The sequence below is a fragment of the Camelus bactrianus genome, chromosome 18 (genome assembly GCF_048773025.1).
Source record: "Camelus bactrianus isolate YW-2024 breed Bactrian camel chromosome 18, ASM4877302v1, whole genome shotgun sequence".
Classification (NCBI taxonomy): domain Eukaryota; kingdom Metazoa; phylum Chordata; class Mammalia; order Artiodactyla; family Camelidae; genus Camelus; species Camelus bactrianus.
The window spans coordinates 24,844,993-24,870,700 of NC_133556.1; the positions used below are offsets into that span (position 1 = coordinate 24,844,993).

The window sequence follows — 25,708 nt, forward strand, 5'->3', positions numbered from 1 at the left end:
GCAGCTGTCCCAGCTGATGACCCCAGGGAGTGTCCTTAACCAAAGCCAGCTCCAACTTCCAGATGTGAGCAGGAACAAGCCTTTAGATTATTCTAGTGCCCGCTTGATGCCAAGTGGAGAAGAAATGAGCTGGCTCCACTGAGCCTTGTCTAAACACGGGTTTGTGAACCAAGCAAATGCTGTTTTGAGTCACCAGGCTTTGAGGCAGTTTATTATATAAATTATTAGCAATAAATAACTGGCACAGATATTGATATTAAAAATGGGGCACAGCCATTAAAAAAGAACCCAAAATGTGGGGATGCCTTTGAACCTGGAGGTAGGTGAAACCTGAACAGATGTAGAGAAGAGTAAGAGTGAAAATCCAAAGTGTCCACGAGACTGTTAGTGGAAGCCTGAGGGCCCTTGAAGGGCTGAGAGTGAAGGCTTCTAGGCCAGGGAAGAAAATGACACTAAAGCCGGAGGAAATGGGACTCTTGCTACCTAACAGCTGAAAGTAAAATTGACCAGAGAAATAAGCTAAAACAAACAAAAAGATTATTAAATATAAAGGAACTGGGACTCACTGGGTTCAAGTATCTGTATCCTATTTAAAGCATCTCCATGTGCCCAACTGTCACACAATGGGCAAGCAGAGAAATGGCTTCCGGGCTAAGATCCAATCTAGGGTGCTGCCAGGAAAACAGTCTAAAGATGAAGCCAAGACTTTGTTAAGACCTTGGAAAGATTTAAGGTGCTGCCTCAAATTCCTTTAAAGATCTTAAAAGCATAAGAGTTTTAAAGGCATGGTCCCACAACAGCTTCACAGAAAGCCCAAGGTGAAGACTTTATCTCAAAAAGACGTGAGAGTAGCTTTTCCAATGGCATGAACCCCAGTAAAATTCACAGGAAACTCAGTTTTAAGGAGAACTGTGGTAGCAAAAACACTGCTTGCTAGCTTGGACTGAAAGAGACAGACAGTGCAAAACGGGAAGAGGCCTTTGGGTTTTTCTTAGAAGGTCTACGAGGAGGAAGCTGGCTTGAGAGAACTACTCAGCTGCAAACACAGGCCACTGCTCATGAAAGGGACAGAACAAAGAGCTCAGAGAGGGCAGCGAAGGAGAACCCCTCCCAGGGTTGGGACTAAGTCCTAATCAAAGACCGAGCATCAGGCTGCGTTTCAGAACTGCTACGGGCCAGTGTGCCTCCCATCTTCCATCTGTGAGTGAGGGAGTCCTTAGCAGTTCAGCAGAATGTCGGGTGTGTGGCGGTAAATAACCCGTGTCTCCTTATCCTCAAGCCTCAGCACTGAGAGGAGTGTACCCAAGAGGCTGTACTCCAGAAACCACGCCCAGGAACCTCACCCCACCTGAATCTGGTGAAGATGGTAAAGTCAGACCCTGGACTGGAGCCTGAGCCTAACACCACAGCGACCGAGACCTGCTGGGGGACTGAGTGGGGATAAGTGTATTTCTCATATGGAAGCAGTAAGAAAACATTGTGGCTAATGAGTAATTATGCTGGTTTTTGAATGTCTCCATAAATTTTCAAAATTAGTTCCATAAAAAAGGTAGACTATGGGCCAACCTTAAGTGCCCTGCTCCTAAAGAACAGCAAACGGTGAAAGGGGCACCGAGTGAACTGCAGGGCAGGTTTGAAAAGGCAGTTCAGCTTCTGCCTCGCTCTTAACCCTGGAACCCAGGCTCATGAGGGCAAGCTCAGGCCACAAAGACAGCTTAGGTGTTCCAGGGGAGGTGGTCCACCTGCCTGCCCCACCAAAGCCACAGCCCACCACCAACATCAACCACCAGACATCAATGGATGAACCTTCAAGCGATTCCAGCCCCCGCCTTCCAGCTGCCCCACCTGAAGCTGAGAGGAACAGGGGCCGGCTGTCTTGGCCACACTATTCCTAAGCGCAGGTTGTGAACAAAATAAATGCCTATTTAAGCCACTGAACTTTGGGGAGTTTGTTAAGCAAAAACAGATAAACAGAAAAGTGGGTGAAAAAAGATAATAAGAAATGTAACTTGAATATAGGAGAAATTGGTCTCCTATAAAGTGGAAAGTAACAAATGTTGAGATTAACTTATTAATGACAAAGTGCTAAGAAATAGCAGATAGCTGAAAGAAAGACCTAAGAACTAGTGAGAAGGAAGGTACTTCAGAGTTCCCTCCAATTACAGCTTCTTACACATAGGCATGTATTTCACAGTTTCCCCTCAACTTTGAGGATAAGGAAGACAGGTAAGCAAGGAGACATAGGATTTGAAGTCTAATAACTGAAGAACAACCAGAAATAGTTTACCAAAATCAGCCTTTTTACCTCATTTCAATTAACTGATCTTCTAAGAGACAGGCAGCTTTGAGAACTTATTAATCTAGCACTTACTCTTCACTTTCCTTTCCTCAGAGAGAAAATAAAATATTATGGAACCATAAATGTAGTGTCCTTTGGCAGTATTTAAATTAAATACAATTTTTCATTTACCTTACTTAAAAGCTTGTTGGTAAGGGAAGGTAAGACTGTCTCAGCTTTATGTTGTAGCACAATGCTTCTGCATATCACACAGACTGGCTTTGAACTTTTGAAATTCAAATTACTGATCTGTTATCTGTTTCTGACAAACTGATTGAATATTATCTAATATTTAACAGCTGTACTCTTAAAAATTTTCCTTGGATGGGATGAAATATTTATTTCATTAATTACGCATTAAGCTATAGAACACAGCTAGGCATCTCTCTTTTTAAATAAAAGGAGGTAGACACAGGGAGCTGAGAATGCAGGATCTACACCAAGAACAAGATCGGCACCAGTGTTACACACACGAACCAAGCCAAAAGAGGACTTCATCATGAACCGTGAGATGATGGATTACAGAGGCTTCCAAAGAGGAAGGTTGAATTAATCTTCTCCACGCTTAATCTATTGCCTCTAGATAGTGAAATCTATGGACGAGTCTATGAATTATAATGAGTGCAACATAATGAAGTATATTGCAGGCTAAGTCAGCAGATCCCGTGACCATGATTTGATGGAAACTGGAGTGAAGTGGGAGGCACTGGGTGAGAAACTAAAGGTCTGAATGGGGGGGAATGGACTTCATCTTTGAAAGCCTACTTTCTGTCATGTCACAGAGTCAGCAAGGCATAAGCTGGCCACAGGTCCCTTCAGGAAGCAGCAAATCTCCACAGAAGTAGTTGCAGACATCCCACAACACTGACTTTTTATCACTATGTAAAACAACTGGTAATACACAAGATGACTCGGAAACAGTTCTCATAACATATGAATTGGTACTGGCATAGGACAGACATAGATCAATGCATCACCACTGAGAATCTAAAACAAACCCTCACATTTACGGTCAATTGATTTTCAATACTAGTGTCAAATAACTGAATGAGACAATAATAGTCTTTTCAACAAATGGTACTGGGACAACTGGATATCCACATGCAAAAGAACAAAATTCGACCTCTACCTCATACAATATATATAAAACTAACTCAAAATGAAAGAGCTGAAACTACAAAATTCTTAGAAGAGAACACAGGTGTGTGTCTTCATGACTAGACCTGGCACTTGTTAGGTAGGACAGTAAAAGACAGAAGTAGACTAACTGAACTTCATCAATGTTAAAAGCTTCTACTCTTCAAAAGACAACATCAAGAAGGTAAGAAGGCAAGCTGCTGAGCAGGAGAAACACCTGAAAATCCTACATCTGATCAAAGACTTGCACCCAGGATACAGAAAGAACTCTTACAATTCAATCATAAAAAGACAATCCAATTCTAAAATGGGCAAAAACCTGAACAGACAGGTCTTCAAAGAAGATACACAAATGGATAAGCACATGAAAAGATCCCCAACATTCTCAGTCATCAGAAAAATGCAAACCAAAACCACAATGAGATGCCAGTTCACACCTACCAGGAGAGCTAATGACCAGTGCTGACAGAAATGCATAGAAATTGGGAGAATTACACACTTTGGATAAAAATGTTAAATGGTGCACCCACTCTGGAAAACAGTATGGCAGTTCCTCAAAAGGTAAAACACAGTTACCATATGACCCATATGACAGCATTTCCATTCTTAAGTCTATTCCCCAAAGAAATGAAAACATGTTTACACCAAAACTTGCACAGAAATGTTCACAGCAGCATCATTAACAAGAGCCAAAAAGCAGAGGCAACCCAAAGGTCCATCAACTGATGGATGGATAAACGGTTTAGCCCCACAACCGAGTACTGTTCGACAATAAACAGAAATGGAAATACTGACAAACGCTGTAACGTGGATGAACCTTGAAGACGTTTTGTCAAATGAAAAAAGCTAATCATGAAGGACCACACAGCATGTGATTCCACTCATGTGAAACTCCCAGAACAGGCACATCTGTAGAGACACAAGTCAGCCTGGTGGCTGCCGGGGGCTGATGGGGACGGGGGGCTGGGGGTGATGGCCAAGGGATGCAGGCTTTCTTTTTGGGGTGATGGGAATGTTCTAAAATTGATTGTGGTGACAGCTGCACATCTCTGAATATACTAGGAGATACTAACTATGCATCCTAAATGGGTGAATTATACGATACGTGAATTTTATTTTTATTTTTATTTTTTTTTTGGTGGAGGGAAGCAATTAGGTTTTACTTATTTATTTTTAGAGGACGTACAGGGGATCGAACCCAGGACCTTGTGTACGCTAAGCATGCACTCTACCACTTGAGTTATGCAATCCCCCCTATAATATGTGAATTATATCTCAATAAAGTTAAAAAACAATCCAAAAGCAGGATCTAGACAATTTTCTTAATTCTCTATTTTGGGTGTACATTCATGATCTGAACTTCTCCATGCTTTGACAACATACGTAAAGTGAAGGGAAAATGAAGGCGATACCTTACTCCAACTGGTTTGTATAATGACCTTTCTGCACAAGTTACTCTGAATTCCATGAAATAAATACACACAGATTCTATATCCATTCACAAAAGTGAAGGTGCGACATGCCAATTTTCTGGAACATGCCATGAAACATTATCCTCTGATTTTATCTAGCTTGCCTTATTGTGGTGAGAGATCACTAAAAAATACTGTTTAATAGGAAAAAAAAGTTAACTTCCGTGAGGAAAGATGTATAACTCTCAAATTCTCTAAGGGTAAATATTATAAGAAAACAACATATAAAGAAATGGCAGAATGAAAGTCAAAGTTTAAGAAAAAAGTACATCATAAAGGTAATAAAAGTGTAATTATAATGAAGATACAAAAGAAAGCTGTCCCTGAAAAGCTAGTGTCCTGCAACACTCTGCGCTGCACATTCACGGCTGACGTGCTTAATTTCATACATACTGGGCTCGCAGCTTGATGTGATTTCCTCTCTGAATCCTGTCTCTCATTTTCTGAATTAGTCTGATGATGTGCTGTCACCTCCAGGGAAGCTTCCAACATGGACACTTTCTTTTGGGTGTCAGTCAGCTCTTGTTGAAGCTGTCTCATACAGGCCTAAAGAGATAACTCTGTTACTGATTTTTAAGTCACCTTATCATTAAGTTACATTAATAATATGTAACTCCAACATATGGACTTTGAGAACTATCCCCACAGACATCAATTCACCTTCTTTTCCTCATAGGTACACATTCCTGTTTACCCAATTTCATTAAAGACACAGAAGGCATGACCCTCCTGCCTTATTGACAGTAAGTTAACTTAGACAATGGATGCAGCCCCACCAGCCATTCCCTGCCCCTCCCAGGAAATGGCCAAGCTTTACCCCCACTGAAGTCTCAAACAGAAACAGGTGTGTGGGTGGGATGAGTTGTGGTAAGTTCCACACTGTGGAACATTCTCCCTCTTTCTCATTAGAGGCTTAAGTTCAGAGTTCTTCACATATTCAATCTGGTGTTTAAATTCTTCCAATAGACTCCTATCTCACAATAAAAATGAGGTTATTCCAATGGCCTTTGGGGACCTGAGACAACCTGGCATCCCTTGCCTCCTGGACTGCAGGTCCTACAGCTCCCCCACCCCTCCCACTCATTCCCTTCCTGCCACTCAAGACTCTGGCTGCTCCTCCTCAGTCTGAAAAGGGGACCCCAATGCCAAACTCTTACATCACAGAGCGCTCCAGTCCCTCTGGACTGGACAAACTTAGATCCAAATGACTAACTGAGCCTTGAAATGAGAATTGTGAGCACATTATTTGAAAAAATATTCAAAGTAAATTATAAATAGAACAGGGGAGACTAAGTCAAACACAGTTTGGCTAAAATTTACATTTGTCCCAAATTATGACTGAATGAAAAGTAGATGCCTTTAAGGAGTGGAGGTCATGACAATGCATGATTTGAGATGCAAATATCTCTAAATTTAATTCCAATTGACATGAATAAAAATAAAATATCAACTAAAAATATATGAAAAGCAACTGAATGAAAAGTACTGCAAGATACAGCATTTACACATCAGTTCATCTGGGAAATCTGGATTTGACTGTCAAGGTAATCCACACAATTGAATCTTTTCTCTCTCTTTTTTTTATTTGTTCACACAGTTGAATCTTAATTTCAAAATACTCATTTTAGGTCTGAGCATTTCATTTATCTGCTTCATCACGATACTAAAATGTGGTGACAGAACGATTAAAATGACTTGGGCACTATAAGAGTAAATTACTAAGACCTGTCTGTACCTATCAACAACTTACAGCTTAATCTCTTAGAAGTTCAGGTGACACGGCATCTTTACTCAAAGTAAAGCACCTCTCAGGTCTAATTTTTGTTTGCTGGATACAAGATATGCTTTCAGGCTGCTTTACAGTGTATATATTTATAGCGCACACATTTCTTATATTCAACTAGTTTCAACATTCAGCTTCCATCAGATACCACTTTGAATTTTCTTTGAGGAACTCTGAAAATTACTTCCCTTTCTGGGTACTTACTTTCATTTCTGCTCTGTCAGTTACATGCTGATACAGTCTGTCCTTTAAACATTTGTATTCATTGACTAATTCCCTGTTTCCTTCCTCCAGCATCAGAACTCGTTTGCTCATGGCTTCAAGTTTTCCCATGTGATCCAGAAACGGCTCTGGGATATTAAGTATTGTCTTTTTGCTTTTGGCCTTATTTTGAGCAACTTCCAGTTGCTGTCGAAGCAACATGTTTTCACTTTCTAGTTCACATACTCTCTCCTCCAAGAATGCCTGCTTTACAATGTATTTGTTGACTTTCCCTTGTTTTCTCTGAGACAACGATTCAGTTTCCTTCTTTGAACACTGGGCTTGGCCTCGGTCTCTATGCACACATTCTAATACCAACGTCGTTGGTCTAAAAGCATATCTCCTGGGATGGAGCTCAATTTCTTGGCCACGGAATTGACTTCCAGCTTCAGGAAGTTGCTGAGGAAGCACCTCGCTGTTATCTTCTGGGTCAGACAGCTCAAAATCCATTGTGTCCTGTAAGTGAAACCCCTCATCTCTTACTCTTTGAACTGTACTCAATAAACTGACATATCATAATTTCCTTTGAAGTGAAAGACTAATCTCTAAGTTTATACAACAAAAAGTTTGCAATAACTGGGTATCCAACTGGAAGAACTTAAGGTGGATACAAATCTCAAACTTTAAACAAGCAGAAATCCCCAAAAGTTCAAAAATTTAATTAAAGATACTGAATCCATGAAAGTAAAAAAGAAACCACAAAAGGATGTTTACGAAGCTCAGAACTGGGAAGGCCTTTCTTTCTCTGAAATACAACAAACCCAAAAGGCTTAAAATAAGAAATGAATAAATCTGAAAACACTTAAAAATTATATCTGACATCTAACCTTTACAGCTACCCCCAAAGTAAGAGCCTTAGCTCTGTATATATTTGGACAGCTTAAATTTCCTAAAAAATTTTTTCCTGAAAATATTCCATGAATATTCTCCCTTTCTAACATTTTTAGACCGAATTATAAGAATTACATCTACAGATAAGTGATAAATCTAAGCACTGTACTAAGTACGTCTACAAACATCAGTTAACTCAGTTAGCTGTGACAATTCTGGAATAAAGGGTTAAAAACACAAGCAAGCTGCAGGGTTTCCCCCAGGGCTTCTGACTCTCTGACTCTTACACCAAACCAAAGCCACTTCTGTAGGATAAATATATAAACACAAGAGAACCTTCTATGTCCCTAATGGTGAATACACTAAAGGTAAAGAAGGTCAAATTTACAGAGCTCTTCTTACAAAATCAGGAGACTATTTGCTTCTGCAATAATTTTTATTTCTTCCTCATGGTGTTTATAACAGTGATGGATGTGAAATAGTAGGGAAATACAGTGAGCTGTTTTATTAAAAATAAAATACTGATCAATAAATTATCACTATAGATTATGGCATGTCTGTCACTATATTCAAAAGCTCCTTGTACTGAAATCAGATACCACATGGAGCAGAGTGTTACTTTTTATCACACATAGGAGAATGACACCCAAACTACGCCAAACTACGGTTTCTGAACTGGCTATACTTTTTCCTCCTTACCATCAGTGGAAATGATAAAGTAACCTCTCCATTTGTCTATCAAAGGAGTCAGATCACTGCCAGAAACTAGAGTGCCTACTGTTAGTAGCAACAGTTTTGAGATAATGGAAAGTTCATCAATTCCTACGGGAAATATGAACAGCCTCTCCTTGGATGAGGCCATTGTGAATGTCACTATGTCACTGTTGCAGGCAAATGGATTTGAATTCACAATATTGCTTTATCCAATGAACCAGAAATGAAACCCCCAGAAAATATATTTACATATATAGGCTTTTAAAACCCTCTATACTTTCTGTACCTATAGTATTGGTTTTTAAACTATCTAAGTATACAAATTCATACACACACACGTTTGAAGATGACTAAAGGAAATACCTCAGCATTCATTTTCTTATTAGCCTTTTCTGCCTCCTTTTGTTGGGAAAGATGATGGGCCAGGATTTCATCTTGTATTACTCTGGCATTCTGCTCTTGAGAAAGTTGTCTCTGAGCGTCATTTTGCTCTTCTAAAACCTGGAGACATATTTCATTAGGTTTTGGGTTTTATACCATGAAAAAAAGTCAAAAAAAGCTTAGGAGGAGAATCTTTAAAAAAAATTTTTTTAAACTGTTAAAAAGAAGTAGCCTTTTTAAACACAGGGATCTTTAATGCACATAAATAACTCAAATTCTAATATATATGACAGCTAAATTTATCACAGAGCAAAAACACAAGGGATGTAGTATCATGAAAGAAAAAGGTTTTTTTTTTTTTTAACACTTTTTAAATTGAGTTTTAGTCATTTTACAATGTTGTGTCAAATTCCAGTGTAGAGCACAATTTTTCAGTTGTACATGAACATATATATATTCATTGTGACTTTTTTTTTGTTGTGAGCTACCACAAGATCTTGTATACATTTCCCTGTGCTATATACAGTATAATCTTGTTTATCTATTCTGCATATGTCTGTCAGTATCTACAAATTTTGAAATCCCAGTGAAAGAAAATTTCTTTATAAGGCATTTAACCAATTCCATCACAGTCTGAAGGCAATTCAGCCTGGATTTTAACTTCAAAAAGCCAAAATTAACTCATGGATTTGAATTAGACTTGTTACTTTGTTGAATGGACCAAAACCGTCAATCCTTATGTTAATAATTAAGCTCAATTTAACTTCCATTCCTTCATTCAGAAAAGACACAGAGCATCTATTAGATGCCAAGAACACCAAGAAATTAGTAAGTTAAGCTCTAAATGTCATAGTTCATATTTAGGATGAGATAACTCTTACTTGTTTTAAATGAAAATACAGATTAATTCAAAAGAATATTATAAAGAATATTGATGAAACAGTGTTAGAGATATGAAATTTTCATGAAAGACAAATTTACCTGATTTGCTTTATTCCATATGCTCTTCACTTTGCATTCTAGTGCTCGGGCAGTGATTTCAAGTTGTTGTTTCAGGTAAACTTGCTCATTGTATTGTTTCTCTTTTCTTTTCAAGTCATCCTTTGTTTTTTCATATAATATATAAGCATTTCTCTTCTTCTTTGTTTCTTGTTCTAATGTGAATCTGCAGTGAAATATGCTTACCTTAAAATTTATTTTGTTAGAAAATAAAAAGTTCATTTTATGATCTGGTTCTTCACATGCTGATTTATTACCCTAATGGAATTTGTATGTTCTCAATTTTTTTTTTTCATTTCTAAGTCTCACATTTTAAATTCCTCACTTCAATCTCTTCATAATGATAGACTTATGTGTATATATATATATTTGAAAAGTAGCAATGAAAACACATAATGCTACTGAGTTTCAGTCAAGAGTAACTCTGGTCAATAGTGTAGGGAAGAAATTTTGCAATTATTCAGTAAGGTTTGAATTGAAAATTACCCTTTTTTCCCCACATAGTCATAAATTACTCCTTCATTAGGACAGAGAATTTAGTTATTAATTAAAAGAGAAGTTGCTATTTAGAAACAGGTTTATAAGTTCATGAGAAATAAAATTTCAACTTCATGAGATATTACAGGGACTCCTACATGATCTCCAGGGGAAGGTAACATCCGCAGATGTCTTTTCCAGAACACAGACCCGGTAATTAGCATAATCCAAGGCGAGGCTGGGGAGTCTACTCCCTGATGCCCTACACTTCATGTTTCTTCTTTTGCAGCACTTTGAACTTACCTTGTTGAGTATTATTTATTTAGTAAATCATTTTTAAATCCCTTTTGGTACAAGGCAGGATCCCTATTAAGTAATTAAGAAATTAAGAGTAATCCGTGCTTTCAGCATAGACCTTTGAACTAATCTTATCTCTGTATGAGAGAGATGCTGAAAAAACTAACCAGTAATAACTCTCCACTTTACTTTTTAGTCCAACCATTCATATGTTAAGAATCAAACTGCATAATTTTTTTTTACAGTTTCTGCCTTGAGAAAAATGGTCATTTCATAATTCTGCAAGTGGGAATGTAAAGTAATATAAACTTTCTGGAGGACAATTGAGAGATAAGGATCAAAGATTTTTTTTAAAGAAATATAGAATGTAGTGTGTGTATGTGTGTGTGTGTGTGTGTGTGTGTGTGTGTGTGTGTATGGCTGTGTTATTTCCAAGAGTCTCATATTCCACAATATTAATGAAATTTTCTCCCCTGTAAAATCCCAAAAGGTAAGTTAGCAATTTTAAGACTTCTCCTACATACCTACAGTATTAAAGTAAATATAAAGAGTTCAAATATTTCTTTAAGACCAAGAAATTCAGTACCTCATACTGCAGAGCTCTCGTTCCCACTCCACATTTTGAAGCTTTAACTGTGATGTTTCTTCTCTTGTTTTCAACAGCTCTGTTTGTAGCCAGTTCACCTTATTTTCCATTTCTTTAATTTTTCCTCTAAGTAGTGCAGAGTCAGATTCTTTCAGTTCTATTGATCTGAATGAATGAACTGGATCCTGAATCTTCAATAACCTATCAGAATCTGCATTAGGAAGAAAACAAAAATAGAAACAAAATATATGAATAATTTTTGTGTACAAAGGACTGTGCATTTTCACATTCATTCATCCATATATTGAACAAATGGATATTGAGCATCTATAACATGGAAGACATTCTTCTAAGCTCTGCAGATATTAAAAGAATGACAAAGTAACATTATGAACATTATGCAAGTAAATCTGACAATTCAGATGAAGTGGGTAAAATTCCTTCAGAGAGAGAATTTACAAAAGCTCAATTAAGAAAGAACAAATAAGCTAAAAAGCCCTATATCTTAAAAACCAAAGCAGAAGTCCTATTTAAAGACCTTATGACAAAGAAAGTCCCAGTCCCAATGGTTACACTGGTGAATTCTACCAAGTATTTTAGGAAAATTTAATACCGACTCTACACAAATTTTCCTCAAAAAATGAAGAGGAAGAAATATGTCCTCATTCTATAAAACTAACATTACCCTGAATCCAAAACCAGACAAAGATATTACAAGAAAGAAAACTAATGTCATGAAAATGGAGGTAAAAATTCTAAACAAAACATTAGCAAATTAAATCCAACAATACAGGAAAATTCATCACGACCAAGTGGGGTGTATCCCAAGAATGCAGGGCTGTTTTAACACGTAAAAATCAATGTTATTCATCATATTAACAAACTAAAAAAGAAACCATATGATCATGTCAGTGGATAAAAAGAGGCACCTGCCAAACCTCCATATCGATTCCTGATAAAAACTTTCAGCAAACTAGGAACCAAGGGAACGTCTTCACTATGACAAAGATCTGTGCTAACCCTACAGCTGACACCATATGCAATGGTGAGAAACGGAATGCTTTTCCCAGAAGGTGAGGAACCGGACAGGAATGGCTTCTCTTACTCCTTCTATTCAGCACTATACTGGAGCCAGTGCAATCAGGCAAAATGAAAAACCAAAAGACATCTAGATGGGAAATGAAGAGGTAAGACTGTGCTAATCAGCGGGGAATATGATTACATGGTGCGAGTCAGCTAACTCCAACCTGTGGGCCGGGTTGCTTGCTTTGGTAAATAAAGTTTTACTGAAATACAGCCACGTCCATTAACTTGTGTATTGTCTATGGCTACTCTTGTTGCAACAGTGACAGAGCTGACTAGCTGTGACAGAGAATGTATTTATTGGCTGCAAGTCTTAAACGTGAACTGTCTTTAGTAAGACAGTAGTTTAAAGAAGAAAAAGCTTGACCACCTTTGGTTACGTAGAAAATCTGAGAGAATCCATAAAAAGGCTACTAGAACTAATAAATGGGTTCAGTCAGGTTGGAGGGCACAGAGTCAGTATACAGAAATCAACAGTATTCCTCTCATCAGAAACTAAAATTTAAAATACATTATTTTAAAACAAACAAATAAATAAGAATACACTACTTATAACCGCACTGAAAAATAAGAAATACAGGTAAGCTCATAAAAGATGGAAAGACCCAGACACTAAAAACTCTAAAATATTACTGAGAAAATCAAGGAAGACCTAAACGGAGAAATAAACTTTGTTCGGGGTTAAAAATTCCGTATGGTTAAGAAGTCAGTTCTCCCCGAATTAATCTACAGATTCAACATAATCTACGTCTAATTTCCAGGACACTAGCAGCTTTTTTTTTTTTTTTTTACATTGACAAGCTGATTCTAAAACTCATGTGGAAAGAAGGGTAATAAAATGAAACAAGATGAAGCCAGAGGACTGTGGCCTTTAACTATGGAGCTGTGAGAAGCAGTAGCTGGATTTTAAGCAAGGGGGTAACAAAGATCTGAATTTTAAAAACTATCTAGTAATCATGGTTGCGGTGTAGACCAACGTTCCAGGAGGCGGACAGCATAGAAGAAAGTCCTGAGGTGATTTCAGCATTCTAGGAGGGAAGCAGTGATAACCTGACCTTGGGTGAAGGCGTAGGAGCAGCAGAGTCAACAGAAAGCACAGGGAGTGGGAACGGTCACAGCCCCTGGCTGGCAGTGCACAACACGTCTGATTCTGCTTTGACACAAAGCAGGTTTCTGAGACGCAGCGGACTGTAACGTAGCCGTGCTCCCTGGGGCAGTACTAGGTGTGCACACGTTACCACGAGATACTTAAAAAGGCTGTGTAGTCATACGGGGGTCCTACCTTTACTGTCCGGGCCAAGTTCTTCGATTAGCCTCAGGGTATTCTTACAATTAGGGTAAAGCGACTTGCGATCCTCAGAAGCTGTTTCCGGTGACAGAGTTAAGTCATCGAGGTCGTCCACAGAATTAATCTGCTCTTTGACCTACAAATAAATAATGCTATTTCACAGTGTCTCCAACATAGTTATAAAATATGCTTAGTGTACAGAGGTGATAAATATCCATCTTTTTATGAGAGCAAAAACACAGACACTTCTCGAAAGAACTGACTTTTGTCAAAAGGCTAACTTTATCAATAGTGTTTCTAAATTATTTTTAAGTAAATGTCTCTACAACAAAGGAGGATTTTGTTTTTCCACTCTTTTATCATTTATGAATTATTTTTACCATAGGGAAATATTTTTATAAGTAGTATTTTACTATACCTTGTCCTTTTTAGTAGACATTTTCTTTGAAGACCTGAAAAAAGAAAAAAGCAATTCATTTAAGCCAAATACTAAATATTGAAAATACAAGAAATATGTAAATCTATTATTTTTTATATAAAATCTTTGCATTGATAATTAATTTTCAATAAAAGGGATTAAACAGTGGAAACAGTAACATTAAAGGACAAAGAAAGTATGTCAATTATATTATTGACAAAGTATTAAATTTAAATCAAGGGGACAAGCAGAGGAAAAGGAAAAACATAACATTACTTGTATTATTTGGTAGGAAAAAATACACCAGGATTTTCTTCTTGTTGTCTTTTTCAATAAAAACTGGCTTTTATGGCAATAAAACCTGTTTGGAAAGTATTACTGAAGTCCTTATATGAAAGAAACCCTTTTCTAATAACCATGGTATTAGCTTTTTTGAGGACTTACTATGTAACCGCTATGCATTATTATTAGCACTTTACATGTCTTAAAGACATTTTAATCCTCACAACAATCCTGGGAGGTAGGTAATACATTAGGTACTTTACCCAGGAAGAAAATGAGGCACAGAAAGGCTAAGTCATTTGTCGAAGCCCCTATGTCTGCCCAGAATTCCAACCCAGGCAATCTGGCTTCAATACTTGCATTTCACAATATGCTAAGAAAGTAATATTTATTTTTAAGTATTTTCAACTAATGTAGTAAATGAATCTCTATTATTATTCTATGTCTAGGCATAATTATAAATAACTTCTGGGGCATATGTCCAGAAGGAACCCTACTTCAAAATGACACCTGCACCCCAATGTTCACAGCAGCACTATTTACAATAGCCAAGACATGGAAACAGCCTAAATGTCCATCAACAGATGACTGGATAAAGAAGAGGTGGTATATTTATACAATGGAATAATACTATTCAGCCATAAAACCCGACAACATAACGCCATTTGCAGCAACATGGATGCTCCTGGAGAATGTCATTCTAAGTGAAGTAAGCCAGAAAGAGAAAGAAAAAAACCATATGAGATCACTCATATGTCGAATCTAAAAACAAAAACAAAACATAAATACAAAACAGGAACAGACTTATAGACATAGAATGCAAACTTGTGGTTGCCAAGGGGGTGGAGGGTGGGAAGGGACAGACTGGGATTTCAAAATGTGGAATAGATAAACAAGATTATACTGTATAGCACAGCAAAATATATATAAGATCTTATGGAAGCTCACAGCAAAAAAAATGTGACAATAAATATATGTATGTTCATGTATAACTGAAAAATTGTGCTCTACACTGGAATTTGACACAACACTACAAAACGACTATGACTCAATAAAAAAAGTGAAAATAATAATAATAACTTCTGAATCTTAACACCTATTTTTTAAAAATACAAAGACTTTAGACCTAGGCAATACTGGAAATCTACTTTTAATAAAGATTTGCTTTCGCTAAAGACATTAATCAGCGGGCATTCATTATCCATTCAGCTGTTTGTTCATGCATTTGACAGGTCCTTATGGACCATGATGGCTTTTTTAATTTAGAACTTAGTAATCCAAAAGTAATCATCTGTGATAGATTGTTAATAGTTTATTATTCTATTGTATATATAAAAAAATCTTCCCCTTCTTCCTGGAACCTAAGCAAATATTAAGTTAATATAACCTGATATTTTACAATAGCATACAAAACCATAGCCACTCATGATGATACTGTCAAGGACACTATAGAATCATCAAGGAATGATTCATCTCTATTCAGTATGGCCTAAGTGTCTGTATAGTCATTATGAGTATACAATTTTTAAAAATCTATGGACAATGGTGTAACTTTAAAGTCATTATCTGCATATTCAATTGTGTAAGAATATTACGCTTCAGAACTAACGAATAAGCCCTTACAACAAAACCATACATGAATAGTTTACTACAATATCTTAAAGATAACATAGTACAATCAATACACTTTCTAATATCAGAAATGCAAACAAAGTTAAATTGAAAAACACGTCTTCTATGGAATCGCATCCAACAGCAAAGAGACATGCTCTACAATCTACCGTCTCATCATTAAACAAAGAAAGGGAACCCCCACGAGCCCCACGTTCCCCTTCACTTATCACCCAGTCCTCTCCTGCCTTCCCAGGGAATGTCCTCTGAGGGGCTGTTCACACCGACTCACTACAGCCCGGCTTCCTTGGGAACGTAGTACTGAAACTACTTCCGGTCAAAGGCACTTGTCCTCATGTTAGCCTTTCGGCACTGTTCCTCCCACACAGTTGAGAATTCTCTTGCCTTGGCCTTTGCACTATATGCTGCTGTTCTATTTCCAGAGAAGGTAATCACTGCTAATACGTCTTCACCTACAAATAAAGAATTTGTAGATTTTACCTGCCACAACCTTGACCTCCTTCACTTAAGCTGCTGTTCTCATTCATGTGTAGGAGACCACCAGCCAGTGAGGCAGTCTTCTCCAATACATGTGAAGTCACAGATGCTTTTAATGTCCGTTTTCCACTTTCATTCTTCTTTACTTCCTTCATATGCAAGCCAGGACAGCTACTTTAAAACAATCCATAAAAAAGCCAATTTTTAAAAAATAGTTCTACTGATAAATTTTTAAAAAAAACAATTTTTGTAAAACCAACTCTGACCCATCTTCAGTCATTTATTAATTCACAAAATGGTTAACAAGTGCCAACCATATGCAAGGAAACACAAATTCTTGCTTCAAAGACAGATAAACAATTATGATACAATGTGATATGCAAGAGCTGACATATGAAAGTAAAGTGAGCATAAGGAAGGCTTTACAGAACAGGGAAATAAACAGGAGGTCATGAGCAAAAGAGACAGGAGGAAATTATTCTACTTAAGAGATTAGAATGTGAGCACAAAGATTAGGCACAAGGCATTTAGGTGTGTCCTGGGAACCTGGAAGGAAGAGTACAAAATACATGGAAGCAAGTGGGGAGATGAGCCTGGGAAGAAATGCTGAACAATATCTAGGAAAATAATAATTACCTACTGCTGAATACTGATCTAGGCTTACCTATCAGAATCTCCTTTCTGCAGAGCAGGAAACTGCCGGTCATCACTTTTTCCCCTCTTCCTCTGCCGAGTTAATCCTTCATGGTAACTGCCACCACACATGGTTTCTGACCCATTCAGTTCACTTTTGTTCCTGTTCTCTTCTACTTCAACCTTTAGTGAAAGTTTGATACAAAGGGTAATTATTACTTTATTCATTAGAAACACTTTGTTTTCATTCATTTTATCATTTGACTCAGACTTTGCCCTGATTTCAATTGATTAAAGTATTTTTGTGCTTATTTTAATTTTTATCATTTCAAGTCATTGAAGTGTTTGTAAATTCTGCTTCTTTCTGTTTGAGGAAAAGAAACAATTTCTAAAATTTCAAAAAGGACTTTCTGAATGTTGTGCTCTTACATTCACTCTTCCCCATGTGAATGGCAGAGACAGAGAAATAGAAAGACAAAGGCATAAAATTTGTCCTCTTCTGTCTTTACCACCTAGATTTTACATTAACCAGCCAGATTTAGAAGATGTCACACCTTGGTGCTTCAGTAACAGAAAGGAAACATTCTTCTTTCTGTGCTAAAGCTATCCTTTCCCCACTACTTTTTAAAATTCTTCTTTCATTTGGATCCTGGGGTATCAAAAAAGTGGTGTTTAATAAAATATATAAACCCAAGTTTACTGAAAGGAGCAGAGTGAAACTGATGAATTGCCAGTTAGTGTGGAATTCTGCAAAAGGAATAATGCTTCCCAATTTCACATTTAATAACCATGACCATTTTATAGCTAGACGGCATAGGAGTAATGAGTGATCTACTTTAGCCCCACTGTTTACTGATAATGGGAACACAACCAAGAAAGGTTAACTGATTTGTCCAAATTCCCTAAAGCAGTATTCCTGAGCATTTTACAGTGTCAAGAGAGAAGATACAATTCTCTAACACTGAATCTCATAAGCTACCAAATAAATTCATCAAATTGATCAGATAAGTTAAAAGTGTGACTTTGGCAAAGCTGGGGGCAGGGCTCATCTCCTTTTTCTATTACAGGAGAACACCTTCAGAGTTCTATCCTTAACATTCTTTGCACCTCACACAAAAGAACACACACATTTTAAAAATCTATTACTAGAACTAAGAAAAATCATTCAGTGCATCTCAAAACTCAAGTTTTCTCTTTTGGAGAGAAATACTGAATTTTTTTTTGCTGAGGGTTCATACTACCTATATAATAAAATCATACATGTCAAAACTTACTACATTTTATTAAATAATATACTGTAAGTGACTCAACAGAAACACCCGAAAGTGGTGATTCAAGAACATGTGGGAGCACATGTATTTCTTAAGAATATCTCAAAGCGGCCATGATGGAATTCTAAGTGTCCAGTGATCAGTAAGACAGATAAGCCCGCACTCACTAACGCACAATACACGGATCAGTTTAGTGAGACCTTGTGCTTATATCCTTTCTCTCAATCACTGCTTCCTTCCCATTCTATGGAAGTGCAACTTACATTTAAGCCAAGATTAAAACAAAAAAAACATACAAAAAAAAAAAAAAAAACCTTGAGCTTATTATATTTCCTAAGCCATTTCACTTGCGTTTATTCCGGCTCAGGTAACGTGGCACACAGCTGAATTACTTTCCCACTTCATATGAAAGACTGGCACAGAGACTTAGGTTGGTTAAGGAACAAAACCCAGGAAAATACTTCCCTGAGTTCCTGTTATTTAGATGGCAGAAATAGCCTGTTTCTACACGATTACATATTTAGATGACCCCGTTTTATACATAGGCTATTTTCATAGAGTGGAAAATAAGATCAAATATGGATCAGAATGGAGGAGATTATTGATAAAGAGAAAAAACAGAGTAGCAGCAAAGGAACCTCTACCTCTTTCTGAAGCTGAATTTTCTTTTTCCAAACCCAGGAATTCTACTTGTAACATGCCTACTTCATTCTTAAACCTTTGCATACCTTGCTGTAACTCTTTTAGATATACTTTGGAGGTTCTGTTACCATTTGATGGAGAAGAACTCACATTTCCTAATTCAGGGTCCATGTTTTTAGACTTGATCAGCACCACAGTTATCTGCAAGCGATGGCTTCTGGAGCTGGTCTTGTATTGGTTTGGTTTTCTTACAAGTAATTGAAACAGCAGGCATATCATGATGTTTTATTTGAATCATGTGTTTCTTCTCACTGGAGCGGGCAAGCCACAAACCAAAAAGGCTTTGTGGATCACTTACCTGAGGTGCATGTCCAATGTCTGATTTCCAGTGAGTATTTTGGTTCCTTTTCGGTTTTCTTTTCGTAGCAAATTCTTGGTCTTCTTTCACTTTAAATGGAACTCGGTTCCGTACTTCATTGTCTCTATCATTACAAAAACTCTCCTCAGTTTTGTTAAAAACGTGTTCAGTGTCTGGCTTACCATTTTCATCCAACTTATTTTCATTTGAATAAAGTTTCGAAGATGACTGGCAACCATACTTTCTTGACTCAGACTTGGAATAAAATGGAAAAACATTTTCAAGACTGGGCTCTTTGTGTTCAGAGACTGCCTGGAATCCTATAGAGACAGAGGCTCCAGGTGCATCTACTTCCTCAAAATCAAATGTATTATCTGTCACGTTGGAAGGTAGTTCCTTTAAGTCACCATGTAGTTCACAGTTGTCATGTAGTGACACTACCTTACGATGAAAAGTAATTTTGCCTTTTTCATGGATTTTACTGATTTTCTGATTTGACTTCTTTGTGATAAATTCTGAATTACTTTTCCAGTCGAATTTGCCTTGTTTGACCCACATGTCCTCATGCTTCTCCACACAAGAACGTTTTGAAGACACAGGTATGTCCTTTCTGTCATGTTCCTTCTTCATTTCTGGTTCTCTAGGCATTTTCTGCAGATGCACAAGTGAAAGATTAATCTGCGTGATTTGATCTTCAGATTTCTTTTCTTTCACACTACATGCTTGTAAAACACATTTATCCTTAAGTAGTCAAGTACGGATAAAGAAAAATTAGAAAATAATTAAAATTTAACAAACTTCTTAATCTATGTTTGGCTAGTCACAAACTGAGAAGTGAAACATAACTTGCCTTAGCCTTGAAACAGGAGAAAAATAGGAACTCAGAAACCTAACTTTGTCACTGTTTGTTTGAACTAAACAATTCACACATGTTAAATCTACCAAGAATCAGAGATTAGATTTTTAACATTACAAAGATTTCCTCACTAAAAAATATTTCACCTCTCATACCTTAAATAGTGAGCCCCTCCAGTGCATGTAAAGATTTTTTTTAAAGGACTAGTAACTGGACAATAAGCAAACTGTAAATTATTAGGTGCCAAAATCAATTAACATCAGAAAGAGGAACAAATTCCTGAATTTTAATGCAAATGATATACTATGATAGTGATCTATCTCAATACGTATTCTCTGCATCCACTGAGTTATATTATACTCTAACATTCACTAGTGAGAGTGAATAAAAGAATTTTTAATAATATTTACTGATTTCCTACCCTGAAATGAAATAAATTAGAAAGTTTTTGTTTCTTCCCTAACAGCAAAGGTCCAATCGTGGAAGGTTTGATTCTCTTACTAGGCAGCTGGGTTGACTCTATGACCCCTGTTCTCTCCCTGATTGTAGATTCTGAAATCGATTACATAGAGATCACAAGACAGAAGAATCTTTCATCTTGGCATTAATGACTTGCAATTTGAAACTGCAAATTTTGGACCACTGGGAATGACTGTTCCTTACATGAAACTAACTCGGTGGCCATCACTGCTATATTATTTACAATTTCAACTGCTTATATCACATGATTTAATATTTGATATCACCTTCATCATGTGAGGAAGTTATAAAGATGGAAGAAGTAAACCATATTCAGGAAGGTTTTTTGCCTCAATTCCAAGGATAAAGTGTAACTATAAATTATTATAGATCCTAACAATACTTTAACATTTGTAATTAGATAAAATGCTATTAAAAACTAAATATTAAGTAATTATTTATTGACTCTAAAAGTCTAGTTTGAAAGGCAATTTCTTTTGAACTGTGTTATTAAACCACAGAAAACAGTATTAAACAAGAAATTTAAATTTACATTTTTACATACCTGTGAGTGGTTATTTTCACTCGCATCAAGTCTTTCTTGCTCTTCCTCAGATGCCCTTTGTAAGTCTAGGTCTGCTGAAAAATGAATATGCTTAGTTAAAATTCACTACTTAGAACAGCTAGATAAAAGGCACCATCTTTATAAAAACAGAAAAAACATTTCATCAATTGACAGTTGAAATTAAGCTTAATCTTTAGCTGGATATTTACTTCTTTAAGAAATACTTCTAATTATCTAAAACTTCAACAAACTATTTGGGAAATACTAGATGTTACCAGATTAAAGGCATACAAACATCTCAAAGTTTCACTCACAAATTGATTCACCAGACATGAACAAGACAAAGAGAAATAAAACAAAATTTAAAAATACAGTAGAAATATACAAAGTCACGATAGACTCTATTCTCTACCTCCTAACAGTACCTTTTTAACAACATACCAGGCTTCAAGAGCAATGTTATTCATGGTTTCCAAAATTACTGTTACTTTTTATGCCTTTATCTTTCCTTAATCTGAAATGTTTCCCTCTATTGTTCTGACAGGTTCCTTTTCCTCTTTGAAGACTCAGCCTGCTCTGTGAAGTCCTCCTGGATTGCAGCTGTCTTTCCACACAGACACAGGGATCTCTTTCCTTGGAGCTACCTTGGTACTTCACAGGTTTTTCTAGTGTGTCTTCACCAGCTGAACTGTAAACTATTTCTTTACATGTCTATCCTCTTTGCTCCCATGCTGTAGAGGACAAACTCTTAAAAGTATCTGTGTATAAACAGTATTTATTAGAAAAACTTTGAGTTTAGAGCTTGTAGTCACTACTATAGGAGATAACTGAGAATCTTTTGTAAATACAACATTAATTCTGCAGGTAAGGAAAGAAAAGATAAAACTATAGGAGCAGAAAAAATATTGTATGACTTATTACTACAGCTCTGATTATATCACTGATTAAGGCACTAAATTAATTGGTATATAAAGTAGAACACATATTAGATGTGGTTAATCAACAGACTGGGTATCCTAGAAGAATCAGAATTGATATTCCATATATTATTTTTAAGCGACAAAGCACTCCTTAAAATCCAATATCCTTTTTGACCCATCAATCCATTAAAAATAATAAAACAAGATGATATACTGTGTGGACACAGTTAAGAAGGAGGTCCTGTGTAGCAAATTCCCAATGACTGCCACTACCGCTGGGAAAGCCACTTCTAAAATACAAAAAGGCAGAGAATATACTAGAAATACTTTGATATTTAGTTGCAGAGGTGCTTTTTCAGTTACACTGAATATAGCTATAACAAATATTTATAAATTCAGAGCTAGATAAAAATAAAGCTAAGAAACCATACTTTGAGAAGGGAATCTTTGGATGGCCACCTAGGTTTCCCAACTAGTCACAAAGCTCTAGACATCACCCTCCTACCTGCTCTCAGGAGCATGCTAAATACTATTCTGAACGAACTTATTTTCACCTAATTCTCTTTGCTATTTAATATGTTGCTATGGTCAGAGAATGAACATAAATGTCATGCCAAAAGGTATTGTCTGGTTGTAGGTTGCATAAAAGGAGTAAACACAAAGGAGATCCTGCCACAAAATGATTTCTGCAAAGTCAGAGTATGGTGAAGCCACGCACAGGTAGACTATGGCTAGTTCTCTATGCTGCTTTATTACCTTCTTTGCGGCTTCTGTTCTCTGGCAGCTGTGACTCACACAGGCCACGGAGCGCTGCATGTTCTGACACAGACACAGCTCCAATATTCATCCGGTCTTTATCTACCAGGGCCGTCTGCCTCAGTTCTGTGGGTGCTGACTGGTTTGCGGTCACTGATCGTGATACCAACGGACATTTATCAGCTTTCAAATGCTCGGCTCTTTGACCAGCCTCATTATTGAGGCTCAAACTAGTAGAAACCCAGTCTGAAGAACCTGAAAACAAAGTTTCCACTTATTAGAATGTGAACAACAATACAAATGACTAACTTTTATGAATTCTCTTCCCAGAGCAGCAGCCCCACGTCCGCAGCCCCACGCCCTCCTCTCCCCCAAACACACTGCTCCTTCCCAGCTGGTTGTACTTTACATGTCATTGCCATTCATATAGGGAACCACTGTCTCTCTTTTTACTACCTTTAATTTTCTAGTACTGCTAATTTGGATTCACTCATCACTCTCTATAAAACAGTCTATATTCTGTAAGAGCTTTATGAATTATGATTCTTCAACATATGAATTTTTTCATTAACAAAATGTATGTCTAATGAGCCATATACTGGATGTTTAAATATGCATGACAGTATTGAGGCCTAGAGACGTGGGCTTTAAGAAAACTTTTACTGAATGGTACTACATAAATTACAATGAGACAGTCTTTCCTCAATGTACCAATATCTTCAGAATTCTTACCTTAAGCCTTGGATAAACATCATAAATTTATATAAGAAAGGATAGCCTTGAGTGACTAATTTTTTCCACATAAAAATAGGGTAAATCTAGGTACAAACCAGATCCAAAGAGTACAGAGTGCCATGAGACAGGAAATATCTAACAAAAATGTTTTCCTTTTTTAAAAAGAATTAAGTTGTCAGATTCAAACTTTTTAAGACAAGTTAAAGAAGAAAAGGCGAGAAATGTAGAAATGAACGTTAAAGCCCACTTCATCACAAGGGCCCCTTTATTATTTCACATCCATGAACCCTGTTTAAAACAGCACTTCTCAAGTGTCATCTGAGAAGCCCTGAAGCCCCATGTTCCCTCCATCTAGGGAGTCCAGGAGGTCAAAACTATTTTCACAATAGTACTGAATGCTATTTTCATTCTCATTCTCTGTTAAGGGTGCAGTGGAGGTTTCCAGATACATGACATGTGATAACATCAAAGCTCTAATGGTGAATGGAATGTTTGTGTGTGCTTGTTTTTTAAATCTTTCAGCTTTATTTTCTAATATACTAAACATCAATAGATACAACCCACTTAAAAGTTCTTCAAAATTCTCAATAATTTTTAATAGTATAAAAAATACCCTAAACCCAAAAGCTTTTAGGATTATTTTTTTAAAATATCATATCTACCAAACATTAAGGTAGGACTAATTACTTCCATCATTTTTAATAATCAAAGACACCACACACACACACACACACACACACACAGAGAGAGAGAGAGAGAGAGAGAGAGAGAGCGCTAATCAAACCATCCAGTTGGCTTAAGACCTTTGGGCTAGGGAAATAGCTCAGTGGTAGACCACATGCTTAGCATGCACAAGGTTCTGGGTTCAATCCCTAGGACCTTCATTAATAAATAAATACAGAAATAAATAAATATCATCAATGTGATAGCACTAGATGAAATAATTAAAGTGAAATATGACTGACATGTTAGCAAGGGAAGCTTTACTCTACATAAAGGTCAAAATTCAATTAAGCATTTTAAAACTGGAAAAATCTTAGAACCTAATAATCAATCTCTCAGAATCCCTGAAGAGTATAGGGACTCCAAGCTGAGCACTTTAGTGTCTCCCAACCTCAACAGCAACATCCAAGTCAAAGCTGACATTTTAAAAATCTATTTCTTAAGCTTATATATATTTTTCAAACATGGATACCACTAATAACATCTGCCTTATTTATGTCATCTTTCAATTAAATTTGAAGAAATAAAAGGAATTACCAATAAGAAGACTGTACTTCTTTTCAGAGCTAAATTTGTATTGCAGAATTTACCTGATTTGAATGTTTGTAAATTCTTCATTTCTCCTGTTTTCTTAGGAACAGAATCTTTCACTCCAACTGCAGGCTGAATGGTTTTTGAAACACACCGATTAATAATGTACATTTGATACAATCTGTAGTAATCATTCAAGGGGGGAGGGTCTAGCTCAGTGGTAGAGTGCCTGCTTAGCAGTGCATGAGGTCCTAAGCTAAATTCCCAGTACCCTCACTAAATAAAAAAAAAAAAATCAAGATAAAAGTATAAAAGTTCTTACCTTCAAGTGAGGATATTTTTCAGTAGAATCTAAAAGCCAAAAGGGACACATAGTCAATTAGATGTAAATATGAAAGCCAACTACCCATTCACGCAGAGTTAGTACTGCGCAACCCTCGTGCTTGCTTTGGAAATGAACACGTTAGGTTTCGGTGTTTTGTTTTTCAGGGGCAGTTAGGACAGCAACAAGACAGAAACATGAATCCATTATAGATACTCAATAAAGAACGGGAATATAGGTTTAACAAAACATGCAGTTAAGATTTCAAACGTACGATTATGTTTCAAGTGACTTATTTATAAAATAGAAACGTGTACATATACCAGTGTGAACTTGCTGCCTGAGAAGGAGAAAAGCGATCTCTAATCAGAGGAACAAATCACGGCTCCAAGAAGACAAATGTGAAAGCTGACCGTAAAGTGCCACAGCACATCTTTAATGCGATTGACACCGTTAGACTACAACTACTTATCATGCTCTT

General features: G+C 36.7%; 1 protein-coding gene across 4 annotated transcripts in view; it reads right to left on the reverse strand.

Annotated features, from left to right (window-relative positions):
• Nucleotides 1-25,708, reverse strand: part of LOC141573921 (ankyrin repeat domain-containing protein 26-like) — a 53,664-nt gene that overhangs the window by 7,249 nt on the left and 20,707 nt on the right. Inside the window, exons 15-28 of one of the 4 annotated variants that reach the window (XM_074346338.1) lie at nt 25,228-25,256; nt 24,965-25,037; nt 22,917-23,171; nt 21,241-21,314; nt 19,361-20,011; nt 17,121-17,272; nt 16,460-16,627; nt 14,066-14,099; nt 13,642-13,783; nt 11,277-11,487; nt 9,899-10,082; nt 8,900-9,037; nt 6,935-7,447; nt 5,341-5,493 (exon numbers count right to left, since the gene is read on the reverse strand). In XM_074346338.1, coding sequence (XP_074202439.1) covers nt 5,341-5,493; nt 6,935-7,447; nt 8,900-9,037; nt 9,899-10,082; nt 11,277-11,487; nt 13,642-13,783; nt 14,066-14,099; nt 16,460-16,627; nt 17,121-17,272; nt 19,361-20,011; nt 21,241-21,314; nt 22,917-23,171; nt 24,965-25,037; nt 25,228-25,256 — 2,777 coding nt within the window. Of the gene's footprint in view, nt 1-5,340; nt 5,494-6,934; nt 7,448-8,899; nt 9,038-9,898; nt 10,083-11,276; nt 11,488-13,641; nt 13,784-14,065; nt 14,100-16,459; nt 16,631-17,120; nt 17,273-19,360; nt 20,012-21,240; nt 21,315-22,916; nt 23,172-24,964; nt 25,038-25,227; nt 25,257-25,708 lie in introns of all 4 variants that reach the window. The other 3 variants (XM_074346337.1, XM_074346336.1, XM_074346339.1) reach the window with 3 other exon arrangements.